At 43.4% G+C, this 25,046-nt stretch overlaps 1 protein-coding gene across 1 annotated transcript in view; it reads right to left on the reverse strand.

Moving 5' to 3' along the window:
• LOC310943103 (sodium/potassium-transporting ATPase subunit alpha-1) overlaps positions 1-24,236 on the reverse strand; it is a 29,809-nt gene extending 5,573 nt beyond the window's left edge. The window contains exons 1-15 of the mRNA XM_083908617.1: positions 24,004-24,236; positions 10,702-10,815; positions 8,921-8,980; positions 7,080-7,181; positions 6,875-6,976; positions 6,670-6,783; positions 5,547-5,681; positions 5,303-5,420; positions 4,938-5,206; positions 4,552-4,860; positions 2,388-2,522; positions 2,102-2,297; positions 1,841-2,016; positions 295-431; positions 62-212 (exon numbers count right to left, since the gene is read on the reverse strand). Coding sequence (XP_083764743.1) covers positions 62-212; positions 295-431; positions 1,841-2,016; positions 2,102-2,297; positions 2,388-2,522; positions 4,552-4,860; positions 4,938-5,206; positions 5,303-5,420; positions 5,547-5,681; positions 6,670-6,783; positions 6,875-6,976; positions 7,080-7,181; positions 8,921-8,980; positions 10,702-10,815; positions 24,004-24,015 — 2,130 coding nt within the window. The 5' untranslated portion in view covers positions 24,016-24,236. The remainder of the gene's footprint in view (positions 1-61; positions 213-294; positions 432-1,840; positions 2,017-2,101; positions 2,298-2,387; positions 2,523-4,551; positions 4,861-4,937; positions 5,207-5,302; positions 5,421-5,546; positions 5,682-6,669; positions 6,784-6,874; positions 6,977-7,079; positions 7,182-8,920; positions 8,981-10,701; positions 10,816-24,003) is intronic.
• Positions 24,237-25,046: the final 810 nt, after the last annotated feature.

A 25,046-nucleotide genomic window follows, 5' to 3' on the forward strand; every position in this document is an offset into this window, starting at 1 on the left:
AAAGAACCTAAACTCCGTACTGTCGGTGGGGTTAGGGTTAGGGTTAGGGTTTGGTGTGCACCTGTCTCTGGCAGCCCTCAACGATGATCAGCTTCTGCTGTGGGGACGTCCTGGCGAAGACGATCTCCGTGTGATACTTGAGGATGTCGTCGAGCTGCTCGGGGCTGAGGTCCTTCAGGTCTCCACCGTGGACCACACAGGCCTTTGCATCTCTGGAGAGAGAGAGACGACACGTAAACTCAAATACACTCCCACAGGAAGTCTTTTTTAAAATCACAGAACAGTCAAAAGTACCTCGGGTTGACTTCGTTGATTGGGATGTTGAGGCGAGCGGCGATGTCCTCCACGGTCTCGTTGCCTTCCGAGATGATGCCCACGCCTTTAGCGATGGCCTTGGCTGTGATTGGATGATCACCCGTCACCATGATGACCTTGGAGGAGGAGCCAAATTTGACCCGTGAAGAACTTGGCAAAAATGTAGTTGCGTTTCCGTGACAATTTTTTTTTCGCAAAATTAAAGCGATATTCTTAAAATTTCGTACAATTGCTAGGTACGGGGCTTTTCCATTGAAACGTTTTGCGCACGGGACGCAATTCCGCGTTTCTCGCTCACGCTGCCGTTGCTGTATGATTGTTTTCAACAGAAGACGAAGACAATCTTGGGTCATGTGATCGCCCTACGCCAATTCCGAAAAGCGTTTCCGTTACACTTTTTGCGATAAACTTTTATATCGACACGTCTGGGGAAAAAAACACCTCATGAGTTTTAGCGATATTTGAGAGGTCCTTGCGAAATGTAGGTAATTAAGGATAATGGGAAGACCGTCCTCTTCATTGGTTCTCGGGTGTATGTGGGCGGAGCCATTCCTCATAAAGTACAATTGCTAGGTACGGGTGTTTCCATCGGAGGGCGTTCTGCGTACGAGGCGTAATTCTAGCCTCGCGACGTCCCGTTTTTCTCTCGCTCACACTGCCGTTACTGTATGATTGGGTCATGTGATCGCCCTACGCCAAGTCCGAAAAAAGTGTTTCCGTTACACTTTTTGCGATAAATAAACTTTTTTATCAACACGTCTGGGGCGGAAAAAACTTCCCAGACGATAGCGATATTTGAGTGCGTTCTTGCGAAATGTAGGTAATTAAGGGTAACCGGAAGACCGTCCTCTTCATTGGTTCTCGGTGTATGTGGGCGGAGCCATTCTTCATATGCACGGTTAGCAAAATAAGACGCGTACATTTTACGTATTTGGTGGCTCAAGTTGGTGATGTTCAAAACAGCGTAGCAACACGATTGTTGATGACCCATAAACAACTTTCCGTGACATTTTTTCGCAAAAATAAAGCGATATTCCGAATTTTCGTACAATGCTAGCCTCGCGACGTCCCGTTTTTCTCGCTCACGCTGCCGTTGCAGTGTGATTGTTTTCAACAGAGGACGAAGACGATCTTGGGTCATGTGATCAAGTCCGAAAAGTGTTTCCGTTACACTTTTTGCGATAAATAAACTTTTATATCAACATAGCGATAGCGATATTTGAGTGTGTTCTTGCGGAATGTAGGTAATTAAGGGCAATGGGAAGACCGTCCTCTTTATTGGTTCTCGGGTGTATGTGGGCGGAGCCATTCTTCATATGCACGGTTAGCAAAATAAGACGCGTACATTACGCATTTGATCTACTGTAGCAATATGGTGGCTCACGTTGGTGACGTCCCCTCAAAACAGCGTAGCAACACGTCCACGGATAACGAAACAATACGATGTGTGCGACTGATTTAGCGTGAATCAAATACAGCAGAAGTGCGATTAGCGGTAAAAGTAATAGATTTTAAGGCCACACACCTTGATTCCAGCGCTCCTGCATTTCCCGACAGCGTCGGGCACGGCGGCGCGAGGAGGGTCGATCATGGACATGAGGCCGATGAAGCACAGGTTATCGGTGGGGAAGTTGACTTCCTCGGTGTCGAAGGCGAAGCCCTCGGGGAACTGCTCGTCGGGCAGGCTGTAATGGCAGAAACCTTTGATGGAAACACAGAACAAACACAGTCAGCTCTCCGGCCTCCAAAGTCACTCCGCATCTCGACAGCCGAGCTCCGTCTTTACCCAGCACTCGCTCTCCCAGTCCTCCCAGTTCCAGGTAGGCGTTCTGGAAGGCGTCTTTCATCTCGTCGTCCAGAGGCTGCTCTTTGCCCTGCATCATGATGGTGGAGCAGCGGTCCAGGATCCTCTCTGGAGCTCCTTTCATCACCAGCAGGTGTTTGGTTTCTCCTTCAGACCCGGAGTTGTTGTGGATGGACAGCTAGAGACGCAACAACATCATCAGGGTGAGCATCGAGACCTGGCATGGAGTATTTCTTATATATTTTTTAAAACTTATAACTCTGTATACCTGGTACTTGTTGGTGGAATTGAACGGGATCTCGGAGATCTTGGGGCTCTTGTTTCTCATTTCCAGGACCGAGCCGCAGCACAGCTCGATGCATTTCAGCAGCGCCGACTCGGAGGCGTCGCCGGCCACGTCTCTCTGGAGAAGAGGGGACGCAAACGCTCACATTTACTAACAACATACGTATATACAGAGCCGTTTCTTGCTATACGGGGACTATGTAGGGCAGCTCGTAGGGCCCCGCAGCCACCAGGGGGCCCCCAAACTGCAAGTTCAGACTCATATTTTAGAGAATTAAAAGTACCTGTCTTTATTTGCATGTATTGGATGCATTCATTATGCATATATTTGCAAAGTGGGGGTAATCAGAAAAAGTTAGGAATCTCTACCTCGAGTTTGAAAAAAATACGGACCCCCAAATAGTATCTCGCATAGGGCCCCCAAACAGCTAGAAACGGCCCTGCATATTATATATACACGAAAATCGCTTTTTTTTTTATATGTACATAGGTGTATAGAGGCCCATTTCCAGTGTTCTAATGGTACATTGTGTTTGCTAATGGCGTTAGAAGGCTATTGGATGATTAGAAAACCCTTGTGCAATGATGTTAGGACAGCTTTGGAATACAATTTACGATTTCTAATCTCGTCAATGACTCGACTATATTTTCTATTCATTTTGCAGCTCTTTTGGTGAATAAAAGTCTGACTTCTAATGGAAAACATTGTAAAAAATCGTGTAGGTGAGCCCAAACTTAGCATATTCTTAACTCAATGGTTCGTCTGCGGCATAATTCATTAAGACTTGACAAATACGAACAACCCTCCCCTCACTCCTGTATCAGTGACAGAGGGAAAAGATAATGAGCAGTGAGGGACAATGACTGGTAATTAGAGCCATGATGCCAGACAAGACATTTATAGGTAATTAACACACACACACACACACACGTACATATATATAGCATATGTACATTTACGTATAATATACAAGCACAGGCATGTTGTACACACACACACACACCTCTACAGGTTATTAGCACAGTGTGGAAAACTCCGCAGTGGGATCAAAGTCAAGTGTGTGTGCCAAGATACACAGTAGGTTTGCTGTCTGGTGTGTGTGTGTGTGTGTTTGGGGGCGGGGTTAGGGATAATTGTGTGTGTGTGTGTGTGTACTCCAGGGAGTCATATAACATGGAAAACAAAGTCTGTTATTGTCAGTGGTAAACATCTCTGTCACTGTGACAAGTAAACATGAGTAAAATACGTAACAAAATTCTTTATGGTAGGTTAGCGGCGTCAAAGTTAACGCACGTTAACTAATGACGCGTTTCCATGGCGACTGACAGGAAAAAGACACGCGTGACATCATGTTTACGTGCCGGAGTCCAGGCACCGTTTATTTAGCTCTGTTAGCTGCGTTAGCTCCTTTAGCTCCGTTAGCTCCGTTAGCTGCGTTAGCTCCTTTAGCACCGTTAGCTCGCCTACAGTCGAACTGGAGCGGTCCGTTTATTAAACGAAAAGAGCAGCGCTACAAAGAGCCGCGTTAATGGCATCAAAGTTAACGCACATTAACGCATGACACGTTTCCATGGCGACTGACGGGGAAAAAGACACGCGTGACATCATGTTTACGTGCCGCGGCACCGGAGTCCAGGCACCGTTAACCGTTTAGTTAGCTCTGTTAGCTGCGTAAGCTCCTTTAACGCTATTTGCTGCGTTAGCTCCTTTAGCTCTATTAGCTCCTTTAGCACCGTTAGCGCGGCTACAGGCACCGATGAATCGATTACTAAACAAATCGTGAACAATTTTATCATCGACAATTTGAAGCTTTTTTCCATGATTAAAACAAGATTTCTGATCGTTTTAGCTTCTTAAATGTGAATATTTTCTTTGTTTCTTTGCTCCACATAAACAAAGAAATCATTAAAACTGAATCATTTTGGTTTGTGGACAAAAACAAAGACATTCGAGAAGATCGTCATTTCCAGGTTCGACAGACACTGATCGAAAAATCCAGAAAATAATCCTGAGTTGCAGCTCTGTTGCCTGCTTTACTCGCGCAATGTTGCCGTCGCCTCTGTAGACAACATTTTCTGGACCAAACGGTTAACCGATTAATCGAGGAAATAATCGTGAGTAGCAGCTTTTCAGAGCGTGGACAAACCTTGAGGATGGGCACGGTGCTCTGCTCGGCCAAAAACACGGCGCGGTTGCAAAGTCCGGCGATCCTGGCCAGGCCGGCCCACGTGGCAGAGCTTCTGTCGAAGGAGGCGCCGCTCTGGTTCTCCGTGGTGTCGGCCTCGTGGATCTGGTTGTCGAACCACATGTGGGCCACGGTCATCCTGTTCTGGGTCAGGGTGCCGGTTTTGTCCGAGCAGATGGTGGAGGTGGAGCCCAGCGTCTCCACGGCTTCCAGGTTCTTCACCAGGCAGTTCTTCTTCGCCATGCGCTTAGCGGTCAGGGTCAGACACACCTAGAGACGGGGGGGATTTCTATGGTTAGCTTAGCGCTGAGTCATCTTTTGGAACGCACGATTGGGCAGAAACTCACGGTGACGGTGGCCAGGAGACCTTCTGGCACGTTGGCGACGATGATACCGATGAGGAAGATGACGGCCTCCAGCCAACTGTACCCCAGGATGAGGGAGAGGACGAAGAAGGACACGCCGAGGAAGACGGCCACGCCGGTGATGATGTGGATGAAGTGCTCGATCTCGATGGAGATGGGCGTGCGTCCCACTTCCAGTCCGGACGCCAGCGTGGCGATGCGGCCCATGACGGTGCGGTCGCCGGTGCTGATCACGATGCCGCGAGCGGTTCCTGTTAAAGCGAGAACGAAAAACCCCCGTCTTTAAACCCACGTCACCGCGGACAGACTCCTACGTGTAAAAAAAAAAAGACAAACTAGCGTCGCACCTTCAACGCAGTTGGTGGAGAAGAAAGCGATGTTCCTGGTCTCCAGAGGGTTCTCGTTGGAGAAGTCGGGAGTACGAGTCTGGGGCTCTGATTCGCCGGTCAGGGAGGAGTTGTCCACCTGAGGAAAAAAACGGCACAAATAAAAAGGTGGTTTGCGAATTGTGTAGGAATCGAGCGTTATCTCAGGACCAAAAATGAGGAAGTACATGTCAAAAAGACGAGCAGCAGCAGCAGCAGCACTTACCTTGCAGCCGTGGGCGGAGATGATTCTCAGATCCGCGGGGATCCTGTCGCCGCCTTTCACCTCCACTAGATCTCCAACCACCACCTCCTCGGCGTTGAGGCTTTTCTTCTCGCCGTCGCGGACGACCAGAGCTTGCTGCGAGACGACAGAAGCGACAGACACCGAGTCAGACTTTGGTTCGCTCCACAGACGTCTACTGAGATTTAGACTCAGCGAGACCTTAAAGCATTGGTTCTCAAAGTGCGGCCCCGGGGGCCAATGGCGGCCCGCAGAAACATTTCTGGCGGCCCCGCAATGAATTACAGTTGATAGTTTTAATCCAGGAGCTACTAAGCTTGTTAAATGTTTATTGGACATTACTGGATACAGACCAATAAGTGTAAACAAAAATTCTGGGTATTTACCTGGTTTCTATATGGTGAATTTTAGTGTATTATTGAGTTATAAGCTGGTAATAAGCAGGTAGCTACAGCCCCCAATTACTAGCTATTTACCCAGTAAATATATGGTAACAGAAATGTGTAACTTGGTATTAACCTGTAATTAGAAGGTAAGAACAATGGCCAAAATACTGGGTAATTACCCAGTCAATTATAAAGCGTTATTATATTAATGCTTAAATGACATTATATTAACGCTTATATTACTTAACGCTAAACTGTAGAACTGCAAACTGGTCATTAAAATTATTATAAATGGGATTTATTTCTGTTTTTTTTCCTTTGGCGGCCCCTCAGTCCAATGTTGGGTTCCTAAATTGGCCCTCAGGTATCAAAACTTTGAGAACCCCTGCCTTAAAGGAACTGCAGTTAAAGGGATACTTCACCGATTTGAATGTGGCTTTGTATTGCTAGAATAGCAGTAGTATTTTTTAGTAAATGTGCTTCCCTCCCTCAGTTTTTCACTGAGTTGTAAAAAAATCAGTTTTCCCTTATCCAAATGTGCCCTACTGTGAGTCAAATGACGCGTTTTGCATCACAGTAGGGCAAATTTTGAAAAAGGAAAACAGATTTTTTTACAACTCAGTGCAAAGCCACATTCAAATCGGTGAAGTATCCCTTTAAGGTTGTTGTTCTCATTCAACACTTGAACACTGAATGCTTGTGAGAGGTTCCTCTCTCACCTGTGGGACCAGGTTCTTGAAGGAATCCATGATCTTGGAGCTCTTGGCCTCTTGATAGTAGGAGAAGCAGCCGGTGATGATGACGACAGCCGACAGCACAACGCCCAGGTACAACTGTCGGGCACAAACATCGGCGTCAGCATCAAAATAACATTATCCGACGTCTACGTTATCGTCGCGCGGAGGAGAAAAACCCCGGTCTTACGTTGTCGTTGGCAGGCTCGTCCTCCATGGCGGCCTGGATGCCGTAGGCCAAGAAACAGAGGAGGGCGCCGGTCCACAGGAGCATGGAGAAGCCGCCGAACATCTGGACGACGGAAAGCGAAAACAGACGACTTCGACGTCACGTTTTTGTTTCACCTCGGAGAGTTTTAAAAACACGGGAGCTGAACATTTTAAAAGGTTCTCACCTGTTTGCAGAACTTGACCCACTCCGGCGTGGTGGGGGGAGGAGTCAGGGCGTTGGGCCCGTCGCGAGCCAGAACTTCGGCGGCTTTCACACCGGTCAAACCCTGGTCGCGAAGACAAACAGATTCAGTGACGAGCTGTTTCTCACAAAAGTAGACTAATGACGTCTTAAGTCCGGAGGGAATTGCAGGTGTTGCCTAGCAACGCTGCTATCAACGGGACAAACGGGGACAACATCCTCCTCCCGTCGTACAGCAGGTTAAAGGAAGGAAAACCAGGTAAAAACGGGGCAAGAGAAAACTAGGAGGCGGGAGAACGATGTGAAGCTGGTGCAGAGGGGGATTCTGCAGAACTGCAGCTCATGAATTATTCACAAATTGCTGCACACAGAGAGAGAGCTTGGAGACCCCAGTTTAGAGGTACTGATTAACTATTCTCCTTGATCTTTCCTGCATGACCAGGAGCACATTTGCATGAGCAGAGTGGAGTGTGTGATTAAACATGTGTGTGAGAGAGAGGGTTTTGTATACACTCATCGTCCTCAACACGGCAGAGGATTCTGCACGCGACGACGACAAGAAACGACGCAGAGGAGTCGAGCGGAGACGCTTTTCTCAGTTATTATTCAACACATTTGGCATTTGTCACATTTAGAATGTGTGTGTGTGTATATATATATATATATATATACATATACATACATACACACAATGTATCTGTCGATTGCTTTATCGATTAATCCAGTACTTGTTTGGTCCATAAAATGTCAGAAATCAGCGTTTCCCAAACCTTTTTTTGATATTTAAATCTTAAAACCATTTCTAGCTTGACATGAAAAAGGGAGCGTTTATTTTTCGTTAAAGCACTTCTTTGTATTTTTAAGTGCCCAATCCAAACGACAGCAGCGTTATCGTTAAAACGTAGAGCTGAAACGACTACTAAATTAATCGTCAACTAACTGTTTTGATCATTTTGAAGCTTTTTTCACGATTAAAACAAGATTTCTGATTGTTTTTTGCGCCTTAAATGTGAATATTTTCTTGCTTTTATTTGCTCCAGATAAGAAAGAAATCATTAAAACTGAAAATATCATAATTTCCAAGTTTGAAAAACCCAAAATCGACAGAGAGTGGAGGCGGGACTTCCGCTACAAGTAAAGCGACGCTTGATTTGTTCTCTCGCGTTTTGTCCTTACAGGCTCCGGTAGAAACATGGCGTCTCTCTGCTAACAGTGGCTATGCAACCGCGGGCCCGCGACCATGTTATTTTACATGACTTTTTGAAACGCTACGAAAATGAAACTAAAACTATTATACGGCGACTAGACAATGCAGGAGCACATAATATGTATAAAAAAGTGGATTTTGGGTTATATAAACCCATAAATACTACACAGTGTCCCTTTATATTATTATTATTATTATTATTCTGCGAGGGAACGTTTTGTCGAATTGGAAAAACGTAGAAATCTATTAAAGTCTTGCATAACAATCGACATCCATCTCCGTTTCTCCTCCCTTTGTCTCTATTCATCGTCTTTCCACTGCAATCCTCCTCCTCCTCCTCCTCCTCCTCCTCCTCCTCTACCTCAATCGACCTCCTTTGTTCAATAAACCACAGGAAGGCTGAGCCTGTAGTGGCTGCTGATCACCACCATCATCATCATCATCATCATCACACCCTCCGTGACTCTTCCTCCTCCTCCTCCTCCTCCTCATCATCATCCCTCTTTAGTCTTGTTCACCCAAAGCCTCGTTAATGATGCATCGGCAGAACTTTTAACGAACAAACAAACAAAAGCGTCTCGCGTTTCCATCTTTTGTCATCAGCTGGTCTCACTCACGTTGCTGAGGTCCGTTCCATATTTGCGAGCGAGCTCGTCCAGAGTCAGCTTGTGGTCGTCCTGGAAGAGACGAGAGTGTGCGATTAATGCGTGTGTGTGTGTGTGCGTGCGTGTGTGTGTGACATTTACAGGTGCATCATCGTGCGTCGTTGACCTTTTCATTTAAAAAAAAAACAAAACAAACCGAGCTGCGACAGAGACGAGATGAACAGGTAAAGAAGCGGAACGTTGACGCTAAGAAGTAGAGGTTCACAGTGGAACCAGTAGACTGTCATTTGTTTACAAATTTCAGCAGTTTACGTCTTGTAAAGGTCAAATACTGCGATTAAATCGACACAACTGGCGATTGGTGCTCATTATTTCATGTTTTCACGAGTGCTGGGCGCGCTAACGGCGTCAACGTTAGCGCATGGCGCGTTTCCACAACGACGGACCGAAAATAAAAAAAACGCTCGCGTTGACGTCGTGTTTGCGTGACTCCCCCGATTGTTAAAATGAGTCGCTAAAGTAGCGCTGAACTTTAAAAACAGAGGCACGCATACTTGGCACACAGGTACGCTAACGTTATTTGTAGCGATGTAGCTCTTTTCGTTTAAGAGACAGACCGCTCCAGTTCCACTGCTAACGCTGCTAAAAGGAGCTAACGAAGCTAACTATACGGTAAACGGAGCCTGGCATGACGTCACGCGTGTCTTTTTTCCGTCACGGAAACGTGTCATGCGTGAATACGCGTAAACGTCGACGCCGTTAACTCCATTAACCGCCGATAGCGCGGCTATTTGTAGTGCTGCGCTTTTCGTTTGATAAACAGGCTGCTCCGGTTCCGCTGTATGCGCGCTAACACTAAAGGAGCTAACACGGTTACCGTAGATAAGTAAACGGTAAACGGAGCCCGGACTCCGGTGCCGCAGCACGTAAACATGGCGTCACGCGTGTCTATTTCCGGGTCAGTCGTCATGGAAACGCGTCATGCGTGAATGTGCGTTAACTTTGACGCCGTTGACCTCCGTTAACGGGGCTAATTGTAGCGCTGCCATTTTCTTTTAATAAACAGACCGCTCCAGTTCGACTGTAGGTGCGCTGAATAGAGGCGCTAAAGGAGCTAACGCAGCTAACTAAGCGGTAAATGGAGCCTGGACTCTGGTGCCGTGGCACGTAAACATGACGTCACATGATGTCTTTTTTCGGGTCAGTCGTCATGGAAACGCGTCATGCGTTTTGACTTTGACGCCGTTAACGCGGCTATTTGTAGCAACGTTGACGCCGTTAACTCTTGTCGTTTAATAAACAGACCGCTCCAGTTGCACTGTAGGCGCGCTAACGGCGCTAAAGGAGCTAACTAAACGGTAAACAGTGCCTGGACTCCGGTGCCGCGGCACATAAACATGGCGTCACACGTGCATTTTTCCGGTCAGTCGTCATGGAAACGCGTCATGCGTTAACATTGACGCCGCTAACGTGCCTAGCGCTAGTTTTCACACGTCGCCAGGGCAATAAAACCTAATCTGTCCTTGATCTGTGCTCGCCATTCTGTTCTTTTTAGCATTTTTTTTGTGATTAACGTTCATAAAGAGTGCATATAAAGCGAGGAAAAATCTATAACATTCAAAAAGTTGATGCTTTAGCGAGGATCAAAGCGGACGAACGTCGCAAAATGTACAGAATAATTAGCGTAAACACTTGTTTTTAACAATTAAGCACTTTGAATTTTCGCTTTATGTGTCGTTTTACACAAAAGAGAGGAAGAAGAAGACTTTTAGGAGTTAGTCGAGGACTCTCACCATGTCCACTTCCTTCTTCAGCTCATCCATATCCTTCTCTTTCTTCTTCCCCTTCGCTTTCTTCTTGCCGCCCTGCTCGGAGGTCGCGGCGAGCTCATACTGCTCACGTCCTTCCTGGAAACATAAAAATCGTAAAAAAAAAACAGGTTAATAATATGTGAGTCGGATTAAAGTCCGCAGTGACAGAACAACAAGGTTGTTCAAAAATAAACTTCACGCGTTGTTATAACGACGGCAGTCACGCGGATCGCGAGCGCTCGCACGTTTAAGACCCTGGAGAGACTTTGTCAAACCACTGGAGAGAGTTGTGCGGCAATGATGCAACACAATAACAGTCACACACACACAAACACACACACACTTCACCGTCTCGTTTCCCAATAACAGAGACGATAAACGCTCACAATCGCTTCAAAAAAAAAAAAAAAAGGGAAAATATTATCCACCTGTTTTCGTTTTCGACGCATTCTGGTGACGTTTGAACTTTCAGGCGAGGTTTTATCATTTAAAAACAGAGAGATTTCATGGAAACGACAAGAACGATGGTTAAGGAGAGTGTTTGGTGAATCCTTTCAAGTGTGGAATCTGCACAAAGACGACAGAAAAGCACTCGACGGCGGAACGTGACCATTCCAGAGGAAATTTACTGAGGCTCCAGGGTTTGAAGAGCGGTTTACTTTAAAAGATCAAAGTGTCGTTAAAACTCTTTTTCATATGCAAACAAAAGGATTTAGAACAAAAACATAAAAGGCAAAAATAAAGAAACAGATATTTAAAATAAGTCCACCGTGGAAACTTCATAGTCGAGTACTCGTTTGGGCGATAAAATGAAAAAGAAAACCTGGAAAAACCAAAAATGACTCGGTTTTAATGATTTCTTTGTCAAATGGAGCAAAGAAAACAGAAAATGTTCACATTTAAGAAGCTGAAATATCAGTAAATGTGTCTCAATTAGATAAAAAAAACAACTTCAGCCTATTCAGGGTTTTAAATATCTTCACATATGGATGCTTTTGTGTGCTTTTGAAACTATTATACTTCCTTATATTGTTTCTATTGTATTGTGTAATGTTACCAGAAACGCAGCAACATATCGAAAAAATGAGAAAACTGTGGCGTGGACTGAAAATATGGAGATGCCTTAAGGATAAAAAAAACACTTTAAAAAGTCAGACTTTCCATCGTATCTTGTCTTTATCATGAAAAAGTGGTACAATCCAGGTTGAAGGGTAACTCGGGATATAATAAAAAAATCAAACACTCAATATTGCTGCGTTATAGAAATGTAAAAAAAATTAAATCAATGATAACTTTACGCTCTTTTGCAACGGAGAGAAATTTAAATTACGATTTGTTTCTAGATTTGGTGATATATAGATCGTCGTCCTTCTTCGTGCAATACAAGAATCAATGCTGCATTTTTGATTGGACACATTAAGGCGCTGCCTGTTTTGGGCGTCACTACTTCACGCGTCCACACGGTGGCGCTGCTGGGACAACGGTGGAGAAAGCTACGTTAAAGCTAATTTGTCGTCCATGTTGAGAACAAACAGAGAAATCCTTCACTTATAACTTTTCACGTTCCGTTTTCTTTCCAGTTCAGACGGATATCGCGATGCATCGTCCGACGAATGTCTAAATTGATCGTAAACCGTTAGCTTCTTAAATGTGAATATTTTCTTTGTTTCTTTGAAATAGTTCAAACCGAATCATTTTGGTTTGTGGACGTCGTCATTTCCAGGTTTGACAAACACTGATCAACCCTTTATGGACCATAAAGGTTAGTTTCAGCTCTGATATGATCACAGAATCGTTGTATTGTGATGTTTTTGCTAAATAAAAACACCTTTTCTCACACGGCAAATGAGAGATTTCAAGCCTGGGTCTAAACAAATTGCTCTCGTTTACACGACGACATGCGAGGAAGGAGGCGTCACCGTCGCCGGCGTCTCACACAGAGCTTTTATTCATCCACCAACAGCTTCTTCTAAACATAACCTCAGTAAGTAAATATATAACACAGATGACTCCGGCTCCGGTGGAGTCACGCCACGTCTTGTTAATCACACACGGGGACATTTTAAGACATTCTGAGACACATTTTTAGACAAGTTTGTCTAAATGTGGACTCTTTTTGGCATAGAAGTGTGTGTGTGTGTGTGTGTGTGTGTGTGCGCTTCATTATCAGCCGACACTGTAGCCGACAGAGCAACAAAAGGCCAGAGTGAAGATTGTGTCTCGTATGTGGCTGTGAGGGTTTGCGTGACATGGAAGTGATGGAGAGGAGGAGGAGGAGGAGGAGGAGGAGGAAGAGGAGGATGAGGAGGATGAGGAGTCTGAAGTCCAATACGTGCAACGATTCAATAGACGGTTGAAGCTCCTACATCATCATCATCGTCATCTACTCGACACACAAACGCTTCACTGACTCTGTGATTATTTTAATCTCTCTGTTATTTTCTTGTAATAATAATAATAATTACTTCTAAATGCGATTTGAGTGTTTGTTTGTTTTTTTTAAACAATGAACACAAGCGTCTTTGTTCCATATAAATCATCAGAAACCCATTAAAAGGTGAATTGTTTTGGTTTAAAGACAAAAACACGACATTTGAGAACATCATCATTTCCAGGTTTTTGGACCTTTTCTGATGTTTAACAGACCAAATATTGACTGGATTCATCGAGAGAATAGTTGATTATGACAATGATTGTTTGTCAAAAGGCCTAATCAACACTCAAACACTTGATTATATCTTCTTCATTTTCAAAATATTCAGTACGTTTATGTGTATATTTCTAGATTAATTCATCAGAAATTGCACGTTGCAGCTGAATATAATAAGTGATGAAAGGTCTTCAATGTTAAATCAAGCAAGACCAGTTCCCGATAGCTAACGTGATGATGCGTGAAGATACGTGAAGATACACGTGAAGATACAAGTGAAGATACGTGAAGGTTTGTGAAGATACGTGAGATACGTTAAGATGCAAGTGAAGATACGTGAAGATACGTTAAGATATAAGTGAAGATACGTGAAGGTTTGTGAAGATACGTGAGATACGTTAAGATGCAAGTGAAGATACGTGAAGATAAGTGAAGAAACTTGAATATGCGTGAAGATACGTGAAGATACTTGAATATACGTGAAGGTTTGTGAAGATACGTGAGATACGTTAAGATGCAAGTGTAGATACGTGAAGATAAGTGAAGATACGTGAAGATACTTGAATATGTGTGAAGATAAGTGAAGATACTTGAATATACGTGAAGGTTTGTGAAGATAAGTGAGATACGTTAAGATACGTGAAGATAAGTGAAGATACGTGAAGATACTTGAATATGCGTGAAGATATGTGAAGATACGTGAAGATACTTGAATATACGTGAAGGTTTGTGAAGATACGTGAGATACGTTAAGATGCAAGTGAAGATATGTGAAGGTAAGTGAAGATACGTGAAGATAACCAACATGGTTGCAACCAAATATCAGAAAAATCAAAATTTATGGAGATTATGATGAGAGAAAAGTAAACTGTTGTTAATTCCAACTGGACTCTGACTCTTTGTTTGCATATTTTGCGTCACGACTCTCTGACCAATCAGATTTTAGTATCAGAACTAACGGAAAAGCAACAAAGTCAAGCCGAGCCGAGTCGTGCTAGAGCTGTATAACGTAAAAGCTCCATTAGAGGGAACGTTAAGCACATGTGAGCTTCAGGTAGGAAACAGGAGACGACAACAGCAGAGGCCGAGCCCTGTTAAGCTGTTAGGGTTCATCTATATTTCAGCTGTGTACAAGGATCAGCAGCGTTAGCATGTTAGCAGAGAGAGGGCGGCTGCCAACTGACTCCACTAATGAGCCATTTGTCTGCATTACAGTGTGCAGCCGCCCGCAGCCATTTTGAAAAACCTTTTAAACGGCAACATTCTGAGCCACAGGCGAGACATTTGTGGGACATCCTGTACAAAAAGAAAAAAAAAACTCCTGGTCGTGGAAATGTGCTAAATCATATCGTCTTGCTATTGCACTGGACTCTTCAAAGTTTCCCAGGCAGCCACCAGAGCCGAGTGTGTGATCCTAGCACATGTTGTTTTCCTTGCTCCAAGCCCCCCCGGTTGGTTAAGCTGGGAAAACACGGAGCCAGATTCCGGATCACTGCAGCCACAGCTTAGCCTCTGGACCCCCAGTGGGCCCCCGAGGGGCCCATCTGGCCCCAGGCGAATAAGTCACAATCAGTGTTGCGGCAGAACTGCAGAAAACATACAGTCAACACCATCGTTTTCACCATTAATCGATTAGTCATCGTTTTTGGTCCAGAAAACGTCAGGAAACGTCGATCGGTGTTTGTCAAAACCTGGAAATGATGACGTTCTCGAATGTCTCGTCTTACACGGAGCAAAGAAACCAGAAAATATTCACATTTAAGAAGCCGAAACAATCAGAAATGTTGTTTTAATCTTGAAAATACCTTAATATATATTTATATTTAGCTTTAAATGACAGTTTAAAAGGTGCATTATGTAACAAATCTAAAGCAACTGGCCATAAAATCCTCCTTATATGTCACAGAGACTCAGGAATAATGTTCATATAACAAACTGAACTCACCAACAACAACAGTACAGACAAAATATTTGCATTAAAAACAATATTTTTGCAGACTGCAAATCATGTTTATGTTTTGAAATTATGTTTTGGCATGTGGCGCCACCTACCGCCGTCTACCAATCATTGCAGTCAGTAGAGTCTCAGTTGCCGAGCAACCACGGGTTGCCAGTTACGTCAAAACTTAAAAAAAAAACTAAAAGACCTCGGTATTTTGAATTTGAATGTAGTAACCGTTTTTGGCCACATTCTCACATATGGCACCTTTAAGTCGGAATGTAGTCGTAAAAAGTATTAGCGGTTAATGCTAATGATTCAGGTGAAAAATTTGAGAACTTGTAAAAAACAAATTAACATTCAGAGGACTGTAAATTGTCTATAACCTCAACACTATTAAAGAACGCTGTAAAAAAGGATGTATTTTGTTTGTTTTGATTGACAGTGACGATCTGTTTAAGCTAGCATTCATTTTTAATGACAGTTAAAGGAATAAATACAAAGAAAATGTCTGATATATTAATATAATTGCAAAAAATAATCAAACGGGCAATACGACCAGGTGCCATAATCCCTGCAGTTACTTCATAATGATCCAAAAAAACAGCATGATGATGAAATCCTGCAGCACTACAGGAATTCACCGGACGCTCCAGTCCGGAGTAAAATCTGTGTCGTTTGTTGACAGAATCCGAACCAATGAAGAATCGTATCCCAATTTGCAACGCATGTAAAAATAATCTCAATATGCATCTTTTTTTTTTTTTTTTTTTTTGCTAAGCAACAAATCAAAGACGGCTGAAGAAGAAAACAAGTGCCCTGCACGACCCGGCTCCTTGGTTACCTGAAGAGTTTGCATAGCAACCGCTAAAGACCTGCGTGATCCGAGGCACCAGGTCTCTGAAGAGCGAGCCAGGAAAAAAGAAATGTGAAAAGCCACTTCAGAGACACGACGTCCCCGACAGAACACAGCTGATATTCAAACAGATTCAAATACTAACCCCCCCTCAACCCCCCCCCCCCAACACCCACTGCAGCGACACAGTTCGTCCCCATCTGGTCTTGACATTTCCTTTTTTAGACGACGGAGCAAAGAGAAAAAGTCAAGTCGACATTTGTTTGAAGTGCTGCTGCCTCCTCTTCGACATTTGCGTTTACGCCGTCGCAGCTTTGGACTGGAGAGCGTCAGCTGAAATCAGCATTTCAGACTTTTGGTAAGAGATAGATACCAAACTAACACACCTGGATAATGTGATTGTAGTGGAATTACTACAGCCAGTTCCACTAAAGCTGGACGTAGACGAAGAAGACGACATGGCCAATGCATTCATGAAGTCCATGAATGGCAGGAAGTCAAATATCAGGATTCCCAAGCCTTGTTTGGCATGAAATTCAAGAACTTTTCAAGGACTTTCCAGGACCAATTTCCCTCAAATCCAAGGGCCGACACGTCTTAAGATGGGAGGGCAACTTGTAAGAGCTGCCCCTTTGTCCGTGATGGCGTCCATTTTTATTGATCTGCATATGGACGAGTGATCGTCCTTGGGATCCTTGGACAAAGTCACAGTCTTTGACATTTTCTTTGGTGAGTCTGAGATCTTTGGAATTTGCATTTCCCAGGCATCACATCGTTGCGATTTGCGATCTCTTGCTTAGCTTTACTCGCTCGTTGTTCTGCATGGAATCTTGCGTCAACGGCAGAGAGAGAGAGAGAGAGAGACAACGGACAGTGTCCACAACACAACGCTAGTAATTTAGTTAAACATTTACCTAAATATCAACTTCTTTCTTTCACAAAATTCAAGAACTTTCAATGACCCACGTCTCTTTAGGGTGATTTACAAATTCACAAGGTCCGAATTTTTGAATCTACACGAGTAGGCAAAATATTAAGCCTGAACTACCTTATTGTGACAGGCTGCCAGGGTGTACTGCCCCCTAGTGGAGCAGAGGTGGACATACTTCATTCAATAAAGTGGTCAGAAAGTGAGTGAGGAGGAACAAAAGCAGAGGAAAGAGCAGAACGTTGACACAACAAAGGCTCTTTTTGAGCGACTGCACGAACAACACAAAACAAAAGACCCTCAAATCTTTTCGCGTGATTAGTAAAACCACAGAGAAATGTGGACCACTGTATCTGCCAGAACCCCACGTTCTCCACTCATTATGTGTGGTAACGTTCCAGCAGAACAAAACCCGGACAAAAATGCAGCTGATGACTGTAAGCCAGACTACTGAGCTGAAATGTCATCGCATTCTTGGTGCAGATTACAGACGGAAATCCCCGTCTAATACTAATAAGTGAAGTGACGTTGGTTTTACGGAGTGAATGAAGCTCAACTCTGGTCCTGGTTGAGCTGGAGAGTGAGAAGTGAACCCTCAGAGGTCAAAAAAACCCAAGTGGGGGGATGTGAAGAGAAGGAGAATTATGGAACAAAGGGGGGAAAAGTAGAAGAAAATCAGGGACAGTGAAACGACGTGGTCAAGCCAACACATTATTTTACGACGTTGAATTGAATTCTTGTGTGTGGCCCTTTTCCTGGTCCTGGTGCCAGGGTTCAGTGCCAGATTCACAAGCTGCTCATTCAACAGTGGTGACACACACACACAATCAGTCATGGAAGTTGGAACTTTGCCTGGTTGCTATCGGCAACTATTACAGCACCTCGTGAGATATGTGAATGGCCTGGTCACATGACGCATAGCCCCCCCCCTTCCCCCCTCTCTTTCTTCCCATGTTCCCTCACTTCTCCACCTCCTCCACCTCTTCTATTCTTTCACCTCCTCCAATCATCAATCCCTTTCATCTGCTCAAAAAGGGAAGTAGATTTAAAACAAGGTAGTGTTTAACACTCCATACACGTCCTGTGCAACTTTCAGCTTCCGAAGTGAATGAATGAATGAATGAATGAATGAATGAATGGCTTCCCTTGTTGAAAACTTCGCTGGCACTCCACAAACTACCGGGGGGGCAATGGCGGACCAACCGACGACACGTCATCCATTCATCTTGCCTGAGGCCAGCATGAACAACAAAAAGCTCCATAAAACTGTTTTATGGAGCTTGGAGCATTCAGCGAAGTGAATGAACCAATGAATCAAACCATTATCTTTGTCAAAAAAACTTGACAATGCCTTCAAAAACACCCCCCTTATTCATTAAAGGTGAATAACTTAAGGTGCAAGTCTTCGAACAAGACTCTTTCCAACTGCAATTTTGCCATTTTAATTTCCAATAACTGGCTCCAAACAAGCAGGCAAACTTGAGAAGAGTTTGAATGGCGGACCAACCGACGACACGCCATCCAGTCATCTTTCCTGAGCCGGCATGAACAAAAAAAAAGCTCCATAAAACAGTTTAATGGAGCTTTCACCTAAGTCAGGGGTCTTCAGTGGCTCCTCGTAGCTTTAGAGACAAATAAAAGTCTTTTAATATCTCGCGCATCGCATCCAACGTCGACGTAAAATGCTATATTCAGTAGACTTTTGGATGTGTCCCGTCCATCTTTGGGATCCACGTACCGTTTTCTCGAGCCTGAACGACGCACAATCCAAATATTTGCGTCATTTATTTCAAAGTGGGCTCATTTTTAATGTCTTTATTTTGCCACAAACGATGAAACAGTGGAAGAACCAGGTCTACGGGGTCCAGAAGTTGGGTATAAACTGAACAGTAGTTCTTAAATGTCATAAATGAAAGAGACTATTACTATTGTATATAGTTTGTCTGTATAAAAACCTTTATATGTGCTATTAGCTTCATCTCGTGTGTGTTTTTTTGCGGCTCCAAATGAATTTTATGTTGGTGGAGAGACGACAAAAATGGCTCTTTCCATCCTAAAGGTTGCAAACGCATGACCTGAAGTGAATCGAACCATTATCTTTGTCAAAGAACTTCAAAAACATCCCCTTATTTATAAAAGGGGATTAAATTAAGACTCTTTCCGACTGTAAGAAAACATCTCATTTCATCTTTTCCCATAATAACCGGCTCTAAACTAGCAGGCAAACTCAGGAGAGAGAGAGTTTGGACTGGAATGAATGAAGCAGCAACAAAATCAATGCTTCTTTTCTTCTTCCTTCTTCTTCTTCTCCACTTTCCAAACGTAGCCACACCTCCACAGCTACACGACGTTACATCATTTCCTCCTCACATTTTCATACTTTCAACTGTTTTTTTCCACGCCGTCACAAACACATGAACACACGCGTACGTGAAGTGCGGTGACTTCACTCCTTTCCGATTCCGGTCCACTTTTTTACCGCAGTGAAAGCTCAAAGAGCTGCTGCAGTAAAAAAAACAGAACTGTACGGCTCAGACAAAAGAGCAAGAGAGAGAGATTGCAACAATAATAATAAGGATAATAATAATAATAAAAAAGAACGTACAGCAGGGATTCACAGATGGAAAAAAGGAGGAGGGGATGGAGTGAGAGTGTGTGCCGTCACAGACGAGGGAGGGGTGGAGTGTGACAAAAGCCACGGCTTAATACGCTCCGACTGCCGAGCGGAAGGAATGTTAAATCCTCGGGGAGGAGAGAGAGAAGCAGGTAGAAAACGCCGAGGGAAACGGACTGTGAAGAACGGATGTGAAGGAGGTGGACGTGAAAAGTGGAGCAGCGGCCCGATAGCAGGAGTGGTGTTTTTAAAAAAACAACAACAACAAGCCAACAAAGCCATCGCTCCAAACTAAATCTATAGCCACTGGTGAGATTATTCGTCCCTGACAAATGTTTCTTCCTCCTTCCTCCTATACCTGCGTCACAGCAACACAGAAGGAGATAAAAACGACAGAAAGAATATGACCTACATTAACTGGCCTACATTAAACCCATTCAAGGAAGTCGATGACATGAAAAGCTGCTGAATGAAAAAGAAAACTGCTCCTTAAAACTTCTTATGTCATTAACTCTCACTCTTATTTTCCACGTTCATTAAAACGTAACGCAATCATGTGGCTAATGAGCATAATCTGACATTTAAAATGATAATCTGTGGTTCAGAGGGTACAGAATTAAAAACGGATTTTAGCCACTTCATATATGGAATAAAGTCTCTACGCCTGCGTCACACTGCAACATCGTTAGAATACGTCTGCCAGTACTTAAGACGGCCTTTTCCAGCTGGAAACAGAAGTCTCCCACACCAACGTCCTGAGAGGAAATCGGCGATTTTTAACATCCTGGCACAGAAACACACGAGTTGTTAATCCGCTGCTGTTCCCTCCTTCAGTGAAATCAAACGTGTTATCTCGTTTACTTTGGTGTTTGAAACCCTTGCTTCGGATTTATCCAAGTGACGAAAAAAAAACACGAACCAAACCTGTGTCTCCTGTGAGCTAAAAACGATTCGGTTCATTGTCCATGGACTTTGGTGCAGGAGAGTGAGCGTTTTACAAACCTCTTTTTCCAGCTGGGAAAAATCGGGCTAACTGTGAGATAACGCGTTGAATGTGTTCTTAGCATGTTAACAGACTTAAGAAGGCATAGAACTGGTAATGGAAATGCCTAAATATTGCGCTAAAACTGGTAACGAAAACACCAAAGTATCGTGATAAAAACTGGAAACAGAACACCTAAATATCGCAATAAAAACTGGTAACGGAAACACCCAAATATCGCAAAAAAAACTGGTAACGGAAACACCCAAGTATCATGATTAAAACTGGTAACGAAAACACTTAAATATCGCAATAAAAACTGGTAACGGAAACACCTAAATATCGCGCTAAAAACTGGTAACAGAAACACAAATATCGCGCTAAAAACTGGTAACGGAAACACCCAAGTATCGCAAAAAACCTGGTAATAGGTAACATCTAAATATCGCAATAGAAACTGGTAATAAGACACCTAAATATTGCAATAAAAACTGGCAACGGAAACACCTAAATATAGCAATAAAAAACTGGTAATGGAAACCAGCAAGTAGCGCAATAAAAACTGGTAACGGAAACACCCAAGTATCGCAAAAAAACCTGGTAATAGGTAACGCCTAAATATCGCAATAAAACTGGCAATGGAAACGCTTAAATATCGCAATAAAAAACTGGTTATGGAAACCAGCAAGTAGCGCAATAAAAACTGGTAACGGGAACACCTAAATATCGCAATATAAACTGGCAATAGAAACGCCTAAATATCGCAATAAAGAACTGGTAACGGAAACACCTAAATATCGCTCTAAAAACTGGTAACGAAAACACCAAAGTATCGCAAAAAAACCTGGTAATAGGTAACACCTAAATATCGCAATAAAAACTGGTAACGGAAACACCTAAACGGAAAAACAAAAAACATTTTTAACGCTCTCATGAGGTGTTTTTTCAGACGTGCCGATATAAAAGTTTATCGCAAACATGTAACGGAGTGACCAGACATGACGTGATTTGACGATGAAAAATGGGACGTCGAGAGGCTAGACTACGCAAAACAACCTCCAATGGAAACGCCTGCAAAGTATTTTTTCCGTAATATTACTTTCATTTTACGAAAAACTGTAATGGAAAACACAACTGCGTGACTTATGTTAGCGCAAAGATCCCTTAATTTGCTGTTTTCGCAGGTTTGTTTGTCTGTCTGTCTGTTAGCAACATAACTAGAAAAGTCAGGGACGGATTTGGATGAAATTTTCAGGAAATGTCCGCAATGGGACCAGGAACAAGTGATTACATTTTGGGCCTGATCCGTAGTGGGGGGTGGGCTGAGCTGCCTTAGGGGAGGTATGCGCTCTCCGAGTGCTTTTCTAGTTCAATAATAAACTGCTGCCAACCTTATAAATTCAGCTCGTTGTCAAAGGAAAAACACAGATGAAGACTGCGGAACATTTAAGTTGGACTCCCTGCGTTTGACAGCTGTCGCCCGGTGAACCCCGTCAGCAGGGAGACGGCAGCGAGGGACGTGATGTGATGCATCAATTAGCCTCAACTTCACATTACATAATCGGAGGAAAGGAACGTGCAATTACGCAAAAAAAAATTAGCTCAAGTCTGAAGTTGCCTGGCTGTGCTTTGCAAAAGCCTCCTTCATTGGAGTAAGTGGAGGAGGCATTTATGGCTCCACATAACCCTTGTTTTTTTCCCTCTGCTTCCACTAAATCATGTCTGGGAGCAAAGTTGATTTAACAGTGGCAACGCTGCAACTGGTGCCTCCTGGCTCCTCTTTAATATACCCCCGCCTGCACCTCCCTCTCTCTCTCCAGCAGTAACTCCCTCCTCCTCCTCCTCTCAGCTCACTTGCTCCCCCCCCCCCGTCTGTTTATTGCAATGTGCTGCATGTGTGATGAAAACGACAAGGAGCACGGAAAGGCCAGCGCAAAGCAGTGATCTCATCCTCCTCCATAACAACTTCTCATCCGTCCTGTTCTTTTTTTTTATTCTCACACGATTAATAAAAAAGGCTTGTGAGTGACCGGGGGGAGTGTCAACATTTGAATGCACCGGGGAGGGAGAAGGAGAGAGGACTCGAGGGGGCAGGAGAAGGAGGCACAGTGGGGGGAGTGGATGGAGGCTGGATGGGGGGCAGGGCAAAGGCTTTCATCACGTACGGTAGTTTGGAGCCAAGAATCCAGCGAGAAACGAGTGTCAAAGGAAGAGGAGGAGGAAAAAGAAAAGGAGGAGGACGGAAGCGAGACTCAATGAGCACAATCTGCTCCTCCATCTCCCGCCAGATCCATCTTTTACCTCCCTCTGTCCATCTCCGCATCCCTCGCAGGCTCGACGTCTAATGAAGGTTTGACACGGCGCCGCATGGCAGGGTGTGGCGACCACTGTTATTTCATTTCAAGGGGCTCAATTTCACGCCTCATGCCATGTTAGGTGTGCGGGAAAACAACAAACAACACAGGCGTGATTTAGCACGGGTGCAGAAGGACAATTAGCGCTGCTGGTGACGGAGCGGTTTGTGCATGATTTGTGCCTTTTAAAAAGGGAATAAATGACATTTTAACGTCAAAATATTAGAGTTTAGTTACAGTGATGGGAAGAAAACAACCTTTTCCTGCAAAACAGCACCTCATGCATGACATTTAAGTGTGTGTTTTCTTTTGTTATTATCTACAAAAATGCGTTTCTAAATTGAAGTTTTCATTCAAAACTGGTTCACAGCTCACTCCAAACATAACATAACATACAATCCCCCAGCAGGGGAGAGGAGATCTGTGGGCTGAGCTCCTCTGAACCTCCCACACTGGCTCAGGGTCTGGAATACCCAGCATTCACAGCTGCTCCGAAGGAAAAAAATACAGTTTAATGTGAAACAATAATAATAATAGAAAAAAAAAAAAAAAAGGTCCGTGAACGCACCACCGCGGTATCGCTATGTAACGTTTTTGCGCACACACGCGGGGCGTCTATTCCACGGCGGAACTTTGACAGTTTTTTGGAGAAACATGCGGTTATGTAAGCGGACACAGAAGCATCTTTTTCTGTGAGCCACGGAAAACTTCTTCCCTCCTCCTCCTCCTCCTCCTCCTCCTCCTTCTCTTCATCCTCCTCCTCCTCCTGCCTGACTGAAAATGGGGTTCCTGCCTGTTTTCTCCCTTTTTAAAAAACACGGAAGTTTGACGTAAAATAAACACGAGCCTCTTTTCGTGTAACACACGTAAAAAAAACACCGCGGATTTGTTTGACCACCTGTTTGAGTTTGTTTTTAAAGACACAGAAACAACGGGAAACACAGTTCGTTTTTCTACTCACTCCTCTTCCCATGGTTCCTCCGGAGGAATTCTTCCCACTTCAAGTGCAATTGGAAGAAGAAGAAGAAGAAAAAATCCACGTTAAAAATCTATGTACAATATATAAAAAATAGAGATATCTGCGTTCAACGAGAAGTCCACGTTTTTGGTGTTGTTGTTGTTGTTGTTTGTTTGTTTGTTTAAAAAAAAAAATGTTTTAAAATGTTTTTTGTTTCTTTTATTCTTCAGCACGTGCCACTTCTCGTGAACGCTCCTCCGAGCTCTCGCGGCCGCCGCCGCAGACCCTGCGCTTCTTATACACGGCGTTCCGTCCTTTGTGACGTACGCGCCGTTTGCCATGGTAACCCCACGGAGGGGGGCGGGGCTTCATACAGTACTGGGCGGTTTTTCCCCCCCTTTTTTTTTTATAGTACCATGCGACACACACACACACACACGCGCGCACACTGAATATAATATAATAATAATTAATAATATGATATAAAATTATATGATATAATATTATGGAGGACCAGACCAGACATAACAATAAATAAATACAGGAGTAAGTGCATCAATAAATCAATAAATAAATACAGAAATAAATAAATAAATGAATTCACGAACAAATAAACAAATACAGCAATAAATAAATAAATAGATACATAAATAAATAAATAAATACAAGAATAAATGCATACGTAAATACCTAAATGAATGCAAAAATAAATACATAAATACAGGAATAAATATCTAAATAAATAAATACAGCAATAACTAAATAAATGCATAAATAAATACAGAAATAAATGCATAAATCATTTATTTCTACATTTCTGTATTTATTTATGCATGTATTTATTTATTTATTTATTTATATGTCAGGTCTCGTCCTCCATATAATATAATATAATATAATATTTGGGCTAAAAGTAATATTTTTAAAGGACTAGTCTCACTTTTTCAATGGGTTCCTCCTCAGCGCTGATTTTTATCGAGTGAATGCGACAATTTCTTCTTCTTGGCATTAATGTTTGTCGTCGTCCTTACTATCGTTTATTTCAT

This window comes from Microchirus variegatus (assembly GCF_963457635.1).
Source record: "Microchirus variegatus genome assembly, chromosome: 22".
NCBI classification, from domain to species: Eukaryota; Metazoa; Chordata; class Actinopteri; order Pleuronectiformes; family Soleidae; genus Microchirus; species Microchirus variegatus.